General features: G+C 34.8%; 1 protein-coding gene across 1 annotated transcript; it reads right to left on the bottom strand.

Moving 5' to 3' along the window:
• Positions 1-3,431: 3,431 nt before the first annotated feature.
• LOC103729526 (olfactory receptor-like protein COR9) lies at positions 3,432-6,927 on the bottom strand. Its single transcript, XM_029560690.1, is given in 4 exon segments — positions 3,432-3,459; positions 5,871-6,358; positions 6,360-6,398; positions 6,541-6,927. Coding segments are annotated over 4 exon segments (774 nt in total). The 5' UTR covers positions 6,760-6,927.
• Between the last annotated feature and the right edge of the window lie 2,818 nt (positions 6,928-9,745).

Here is a 9,745-nt window from a genome sequence, read left to right as displayed (position 1 = left end):
TTGTTTGGTATTGATATAAAAAAGGCTACTTATTTCTGTAAGTTAATTTTATAACTTGTCAATGTACTGAAAGTATTAAACATTTCTAATAGCTTTCTGATGGAATTTTGGGGATTATTTATGTATAATATCATATCATAGCTGAAAATAGTGATAATTTGACCTCTTCTAGTTGGTACTCCTTAATTTCCTTCTCTTGTCTTATTGCTCTTGCAAGAGTTTCAAACACTATATTGAAATGGAGTGGAGACAGTGGACAGCTCTGTCTAGTTCCCGATTTTAATAGAAATACTTCTAGTTTTTCTCATTTAGAATGGCATTGACTATAGGTTTATTGTACATACATTGAGATTTTTATCAAAGGTCTTTTTGACATTTATAGAGATGACCACATGATTTTTGACTTTCAGCCCATTTATATGTCTTAATGCGTTTATTGACTTACTTATATTGAATCATCACTGCATTTCTGAAATAAAGAAGACTGGATCGTGGGGGATGATTTTTTTAATGTGTCTCTGTTTGTGGTTTGTGAGTGTTTTGCTGAATATCTTTGGATCTATGTTCATTAAAGATATGGTTCTATAGTTTTCTTTTTCTGTTGTATTTTTACCTGCTTTTGGTATTAGAGTGATGCTGGCTTCATTGAAGTAGTTTGAAAGTTCTTGTTCTCTTTCTGTCTTCTTGAATAATTTAAGCATTATTGATTGTAGATCTTTGAATGTCTGGTAGAATTCTGCTGTGACTCCATCTGGGACTAGGAGTTTGTAGTCTGTAGGTTTTGTATTACTGTTTCAAATTACTTATTTGTTATGAGTCTGTTTAAGCTGTTGATCTTATTGGTTTAACTTGGTTGGTGCTTTTTGTTTTAATTTTTCTTATTATTTTTATTTTATGTGTATGAGTGCATTGCCTGCATGTGTGTAAATGCACCCATGTCTTTCAGTGCACACAGAGGTGAGAATAGGGCTTCAAATCCTTGAAACTGGAGCTACAGATGGTTGTTAGTCACCATGTGGGTACTGGGAAACAAACCCTGGTCCTCTGCAAGAGTCATATCTGAGCCATCTCTCCTGTCCAATAATAAATAAAATTATAAAAAAATAAAAGGCTGTATATTCCTGATTAACTAATTTTAATTCCATAAAATGAAGGAAAACCATGGAACATAAGTACAAATGCTAACAACTTTATAGAATTTAATACTTTGTTCCAGTTCTCAAACCAAATGACATTGTGCAGTCAATATGATAGTTGGCATAAATTCTGTGAATATAAATCCACACATAAAAGCTACACTTAACGATACTTAATAGAAACTGTCAAGGCTGATTGATTCTTTCTCAAAATTTTAGAAGTGAAAGGGGCACGTGGCCTGGACTTGGTGCTTTACAGATGAAGATCTGTAAGTTTGTATGGTAACCAGATGCACATCGATAACAGCAGTAGTTCCTGGAGAAAGGCTGAGGTGATCAACTGGAAACCTTGCTACAGACTAGGATAAGGTTAACTACTGAAACCTATCAGTTTGACTCTGAATACGCTTAAAAGATGGTGTATCTCATATATGAAAGCTTAGTTTGCTTAATAAGTCCCTCATAGAAATCATCTATAAGCTGTTCTTCCTGGTGGGAAGAGCTGGTGTTTCTTAACTTACAAATGTTGATATCTATTTCAGGAATGCTATTATTTTGTTTATTGTATTCTCTTACAAATAGTTTATCTAGAAATGGCTTTTGGAGAATAATGTGGGTCTTATGTGATCACTATTTCCATCTTGGGAGTAACAACTACTGACATGTTGGATCATATGACATCTTTGTAGTGGACTATGGTCTACTGTATGTGGATAACTGTCCATGCCTATAAGCCACAAAAAATATCAATGACATTCTGGGTTTGGCTACTAAACCAACTTTTCATTGTCATACTTATTTCTAGCTTTCACAGTTATATTTTGTTTTAAGTAATAACAAACACTATTCAAATATTAGAAGATTTCAGAAGATTTAACTACAACTTCAGCTGTGCTGTTCTATGTATGAGACTCTCCCAGAAGACCTACAACCTATCCAGCTGCCTGCAAGTCCTGCAGAGAGCTCAAGAGATGCAGCTTTTCTGAATCATCAATGGTGGGGTCGGGTATTTGATGATGCAGCCATCTTTGAGGAATCCATGTTCCTGTATATCAACACTCACTCATACTGATGAAATTAGCCACAATAGAGTCATTGATCTGCCACATAGGACTTTTGTGACATTATTATTAATTCCCTCATTGGTTTGATACCTGGGATGAGTAGAACTTCCTTCACGTCTCCCCAGAAAATGTCTCAGAACACCCTTATGTATAAGCACCAACTCTAATATGTATATTAGCCTTGTCAACCTCTGTCTCTTTGAATTCTATGTTAATACACAAGCACACACATATATAATTGAATACTTTGAATCGCTAGTACGCCATACATAGTCACGCTTTCTATAAATTTAAGAAATAATAAAATGCAATTTCTTGATCTGCTCAAGGTTCTTCGCTAAACTTGTTTAGAATGTTGAAATATTTATAATTTACAATTTTTGGCCCTATAAATACAGAGATAACTCCAATTGGACAAATACATATTTTCATGTTTTCCTACTGTGTGTATTTTTGGAATTTTACAAAGGTGAGACTCATATCAAATTTCACTTATGAATTTACTTTCTAATCCATGAAACTTCTGTAATGTATTTATTCATCTTCCTTATTGTGGTTAGAATAATTAAATTTAATTTTTTGTCCACAGTGAAAATCATATCATTCTTCAATTTATAATTACTTACTTGTTAGAATTATATATGAAAAGTTTTGTTAGTATTGTAGATGTGAATTTTTTAGATGTTTTATGAATTGTGGTTGCATTTTATAGTCCACTGAAAAATTCTTGGGATCATCTTTAAGTTCTCTGTTGACATCACTATTTTGCCTGATCCATCATCATAATGATGGAATCACATCAACCCCTGGCTAAGCTTTTGTCACTTATGTTTGACATTCTTCCTTTTATTAAAGTTTTTTTTTAAATTTTGTTTTATGTATATGTGTGTTTGAGCTGCATTCAAGGTTATGTGCATTCAATGCCCACAGAGGCCAGAAGAGAGGAAAGAATCTCCAGAAACCAGAGTTTAGGATGGGTGTTAGCTGTCATATGTATACCGGAAATGGACCTGGGTCCCTGGAAGGGTAGTGAGAGCTCTTAACCACTAAGCCGTTTCTCCAGACCCTTACTTTTGTCTTTCTCTGCTTAATACCTTAATACATTATTTAAAACACTCCCCAAAGTCAACATGTTATTAAGTATGAGTGAGTTTTCAGTATATAGATATTTTGGCATTTTTTTCATATTCAACATCTCTAAAGATACTTATTGTTCTCAGCATGAGCTGGTCTACTTTACTATTGCATTTCTCCTTCCTGTATTTGTGACAGTTTAGCTTACCATATTATTTTCTAAATTATCCAAGATATTTCCCACTTCTGGATCTTTAAGGTTATACCCTCTTTCCAGACATTTCTTCTTTTAGAAGTGACAGTGAGAACTCAGATGTTTATATTTTACTTTGTTTCTCCTAAACAAATTATTATTGCACTGATGCATGCTCAAAACCTTTCAATCACCTTAATACTCTTTTCTTACAGAACAAACTTAAATTTCATGTATTCAGTCATTTTGCATCATGTTTAAGATCTTAATGTGCTGTCTCTTAAATACATATTTTTTCTATTTTTACCAGCATAACCTCATATTCCTGAGACTATTAGGTTATATTTTTGCTGTACAAGTTCAGAATACATTTTGCTGCTAATGATTTGCTCTTTAATCAGGCATTAAAATAGTGGTATTGACACCACATTACTTAGGGTTTCAGTTATTAGCCCTTGAAAGAGTTTTAAAACATGTTTTCCTAGAGTTCAAGAACTGTCCTACCTATGAAGCTGCTCCTCATATCATCTACTCTTTCAGGTAAGAATATTTTGTCTACATATGTGAGTGCACTTTATTTGTGCAAAGCCCTCAGAAGAGAGAAGAGGGCATGGAAATGGGGTTATAGAAGGTTGTTAGCCACCAGGAGGGTGCTAGTAATTGAACCTGGGTCCTCTGGAAGAGGAGCCAGGGCCAAGTTGTCTCTACAGCTCCAACTTTGTATATTTTATTATGCTTAAATAGCAATTTTTATTTCCAACTTTTCTTAAAATTTTGTTTTTTTCTTAAAATAGTGTTTTCATTGGTTCTTTGAGAATTTCATACAATATATTTTTATCATTTTCAGTAATCCTCCCTCATTTTCTCTCAAATACACCCTCATCTCCCTACCTCCCACCCACTTCATGTCCTTTGTCATTAAAAAATTATTTTTATTTTATGAGTATGCATGTATTGCCTGCATGTAAGTAAGTACACCTGTGTTGTGCAATCCCATGGAGGACAGAAGAGGATGTTGGATCCCCTGGGACTGGAGTTACAGGTAGTTGTTAGCTGCCATGTGGGTGCTGGGATTCAATCCCAGAGCTTCTGCAAGAACAACCGGTGTTTTTAACCCCTCAGCCATCTCTCTAGCCCCCCGTTGTCTTTTTTTAAGGTCTATTGAGTCCAGTTTGTTTTCACCATGTGCTCTTCATTATGGCTTCCTTCCCCATAGTCTGGTCAAAAGAGCACATTCGATTTCTACATCACACTAGCAGGCACAGTGCAAGTTTCCCAATGGTGTTTACTTATGGAAAAATATAAACAATAGAGTTTAACATTCTGTAACCATTCTAACATACAACTAAGAATTGCAACTTGCATGGAGATGTAAATATTCACTAGAATGTTGGCAGATGTAAAATACATTATATATGAAAATTGTGGCCTTGATTTTATTTTTAAATCGTTTTAAATTTAATTTTTTACTTATATGTTTGTGTAAATGTGGGTGTATATTGGACAGGGATCAGAAAAGTTTGTGGATCCTTTGGAACTGGAGTAACAGCTGGTTGTGAGCAGCCCTATGTTGTTGTGAGTGCCTGAGTGCCCAGGAGAGGATGTGGGATTCCCTGGAGCTTCTGCTGCAGATATTATCCACCTGATATGGGTGTTGGGAAATGAACACAGGTCCTTCAGAAGAGCAGCACATGTTCTTAATCACAGAAACATCAGTCCACCCCATGCGATAACATTCTAATGTATATTTCTAACTGGTTGCTATTAGAACACTGAATCTAGATTACTAGCTTCTTCTTTTTTGTCTTTCCACAATGTAAGAATTTATTCAGTAACAATACATTAGCAGTCTACATAAATTATATTAAGAGTTTTTCTTATATTTTCATGTATTTATTACTTTTATTTTGTTAATTAAACATTCTTGAGGGTTTAATAAATATTTTATTTGTATTATTTTCATTCCCCAAGTCCCCCTCAACTCCTCCCATGCCCTCCCTCCTTCATATTTTCTTTCCTTGTTTTTGTAACATATACAATTGTACACACACACACACACACACACACACACACACACACAAACACGGTACTCAGCTAATTTAGTGGTGCTCATGTGTTCACGAGTTTAAGGTTGTCTAAGAGTGAACTCCATCCCCATTTTAAAACAATTTTTAAAACAATATATTTCAGCTTTTAAAATAATATTACCTACCAAACAAACTGATCAAGGGAGTGATTTTTATCATATTAATAAGCATTTCTGCTCCAAATAACATAAGGATATATCAATGGAAGATTATTTCTTTACTTTTTTACCATTTTCATGTAATTCAATTTAAGATCAATGCCAGGTTTGCAAGGCTATAACCAGGATTGAGTCTACTTTAGATTCTCAGCCACAATATTATTGATCTCTTTGCTGCTTCTTTCACATCCTTATTCCACAGGCTATAAATCAGTGGGTTTAACAAAGAAATGACCAATGTGTAAAACACTGCAGAGACCTTCTCCTGTTCCAGAGAGTAATGAGAACTTGGCTGGATATTGCTAAAGGTTCCTGACCTATAGAATAAAGTCACAGCAGTCAGATGTGAGGCACATGTAGTGACTGTTTTGCGTTGCCCCTCAGGTGAGAGGATTTTCATGATTGCACTGATGATGGAGATACAAGAGACCATGAAGATGATGAAAGTGAACATGACAATCACTCCAGAGAAGATCAAGAGCAGCATCTCATTGGTGTGTGCATCAGAGCATGAGAGCTTCAAAAGTGGAGGGATGTCGCAGAAGTAGTGATTCACAAGGTTTGGACCACAGAAATCCAATCTGAGCAAGCCTATTGTGTGTGTCAGGGAATTAATGAGCCCAGCTAAGTAACATCCAAGGACCAACCATCTGTATGCAGACACTTTGGGTCATGATGACTTTGTACTATAGTGATTCACAAGGTTTGGACCACAGAAATCCAATCTGAGCAAGCCTATTGGTGTGTGTCAATGAATTAATGAATCCTCCCAAGTAAGATGCAAGAACCATTTGCATGCAAAGTCTTTGGGTCATGATGACTGTGTACTGTCAAGGGGTTTGCAATGGCCACATAGCGGTCATAAGCCATTATAGATAGGATGATACTATCTGTGGTTGCATACACTAGAAAAAAGAAACTTTACAGAATACAGCCAATGAATGCAGTAGACTTATGCTCTGACAGGAAATTGACCAGCATCTTAGGATCTAAGACAGTAGAGTAGCAGATATCACAGAAAGAGAGGTTCCTAAGGAAGAAGTACATTGGTGTATGAAGTTAAGAATTCAACCAGATCAAGTCAGTCATGGCCTAGTTCCCTACGACAGTGGTGAAATAGACAAGGCTGAAAAGCAAGAAGAGAGGAACCTGCAAGGCATGGTTTTCAGTCAATCCTGTCAGAATGAATTCCTTCACACCTTTGTGATTCCAACCTGCCAGGTCTTCAGGTGTGTGTACCTCCATTGTTAAAAAACAAGATCACCCCAGACCAATGAAAAATAGACTTTCCTCCAGTGTCTGATTTTCGTCATAGTATGAAACATTTAGTTTGACCTCTGGTAGATAAATCCAAAAGATAAATTATTGCAGCAGAGTAATTGAGTGTCACATTTCCATATACTGTGAGTCAAAGTTCCAGGCTTTTCATATTCATTAATTTTATTAATCTCTCCTTAAAAGAAAAGAAACAAAAACATTTAAAAGTTAATAGTATCACCATTGTCCAAAGACTTGGCTCCTTCAGGATTACTTTGCTTACATGAGATTCAACCTGACTGTTGGCATAATACTTTTTTGGCTGTTTTATGATTAACGTATTTCATTTTCACCCTCAATTAAGCTGAAAGAACTGACTTCTATATAGCACCAATTTCTTTGCAAATTATGAGTTTCATACCTCTTTGCCTCATCTTATGCTTATATCGATGATTTGTAAGATCAATGACTGTGCCTTTCTCTACAGTTGAGTAAGGAGGAAAAGCAGAGATTTCAATTTTTTATTAGTATCAAAGGATTGACCCAAAGTAAAATTGTCACTTAATAATATATCACTTTGCATAACTTTGCCTTAGTTTTTTAAAAATCAACCTTAAACACTATGTTGGAAAAATCCATTGTACAGTTGACTTGTATGTACTGTGTGAAGCATTGACACTCTCTCTGTCTGGTAGACAAGTTTCACTTCTATGAACTTAAGCTGATTCGCAAGTCATGTTTTCTGAAATGAATTATTACTAAGACTTTTTATCAAATATTGCTAAAATAATGTATCCATACAAATTTAGAAATGTTTGATAATTTTTTTAACTTCTCAACCTAGTAGAAATAAAGCAGTAAGCCATACAGGTGTGCTGCCTTCATGGATATCAGGTCCTGTGATGGAAATAAAGAAAATGTATGTAGTTCCATATAATGGAGATAATATTATTAAAAAGTAAAAATGAACTAAAAGCAAATACTCAGTTACCTCCTACATTATTTGCCTGTTGTAGCTATGGAGATTTACCATAAATTTCTTGTCTTAAATATCAAATAATTATCACTAACATTTCAGAAATCAGAAATATGAAACAAGCTTCATTTTCTTACTGGAAATCTTGATGTCTGTGGGATCATACACCATCAAGAGTAACCCAAATTGAAGGAAATAAAAGTTTGATTTAGATAGATTAACTTAAAATTAGTACATCATTAGGAAGACTATTCATTCTCAGCCCCAGTAGAACAGTATTGTGAAAGAGGAAGAGTTTTTTTCTTGCAACATCAGTTCTGGACTGTTATGAACTCAGAACTTAAAAAAAAAAATTATTTTTCTTTTATGTGTACGCGTGCATTGCCTGCATGTAGGTAAGTGCACCTGTGTTGTGCAATGCCCTCAGAGGACAAAAAAGGCTGTTGGATCCCCTGGAACTGGAGTTATAGATAGTTGTTAGCTACCATGTGGGTGCTCTGATTCAAACCCAGGTCTTCTGCAAGAACAACCAGTGTTCTTAACTGCTGAGCTATCTCTCCAGCCCTTGAACTCAGTACTTTTAATAAACACCAATTTTGTTACTGAGAGGATAAAGTAACTCAGGAAAATTTTTTCTGAAATTGTTTTACTGGAATCACAAGAGTAAACAAATACATCCCTAAGTGATTTCAAAATATTACTATGATATTATAATGGAAATAATTCCATTATAAAATAGGAATAATGCATTTTGTTTCTAAGATACTCCATATTAACTTCTTAAATAATCCATTTTATTTATGCACAAAAGGATAGAAAACATAGGTTTTATGTGTGTATATATTAAATACACATTACCCTTTCCTACAATATGAGAAAACAATTGAACGAAAAATTACTAATCTTATTTTGTGATGTTTGAAATAATGCTCAAATTGTTCATTGTATAATAATTTATTTTAAGGTGAACCAATACAAGGAAATATAAGACTATTGGGATGAACCTACATTCCCAGTTTCTAAGCATACTTACAGGAGTCAAGTCTTAAAGCAAGCACTGCATCTTAAGATCAGGTTTGCACATTTACACAAGGAATTATTGGCAACAGAGATGTCTTATGCTGGATCATGTTCTTTTGGGAAAAGAGTCAGTAGCTTATTGGCTGCCCATGACTCTCAGTTTTCTACAGTTAGATCATGATCACCCACCTCCCCTCTGAAGACTAGAATTCAAAAAGGTTCTAATTATACTTGAGTGTATACCACCCAGAAAAAAATGGTTCAAATGTTTTAATGTGAAGATTTTTTTGCTTATTAAGCTGAAAATGACAATAATCACACATTTTTAATCTACATAAATGGTTCATTCTAGTTTATATAAATTAATAAATCTACCATAATTTAAAAACAAAGGAATGAATGTCATGGGAGTAATAAATGACTTTTTAATTGGAATTGAGTTCCAGTCTACAAGATGGAACCCATGCCTGCCTGGCATCATTAATAGGGCCAGAAACTTGTGACTGCATAGGTCATAGGCCCTTGGGGAGAACTTACTCTGATTCTTGAAAATGGACAGACTATTAAACCAATCCTCAATGATTTATTTATATGCCAATAATTTTGTTTATCCCTCAGCCCTCATTATAGAAGCTTCTTTTTGCAGTAGATGATGATTAATTCTGAGCCCCACAACTTGACACCATGCAGATGTTAGCATACTGTTAGGATACAGCCCTAGAGGAGACATCTAATTACATCCCTTCCTTCCATACTGAAGGGATCGCTGGGGAAGATGGA

This window comes from Nannospalax galili, unplaced genomic scaffold, assembly GCF_000622305.1.
Source record: "Nannospalax galili isolate Female #2095 unplaced genomic scaffold, S.galili_v1.0 scaffold731, whole genome shotgun sequence".
NCBI lineage: Eukaryota > Metazoa > Chordata > Mammalia > Rodentia > Spalacidae > Nannospalax > Nannospalax galili.
This window is presented reverse-complemented; position numbering and strand designations above follow the sequence as displayed.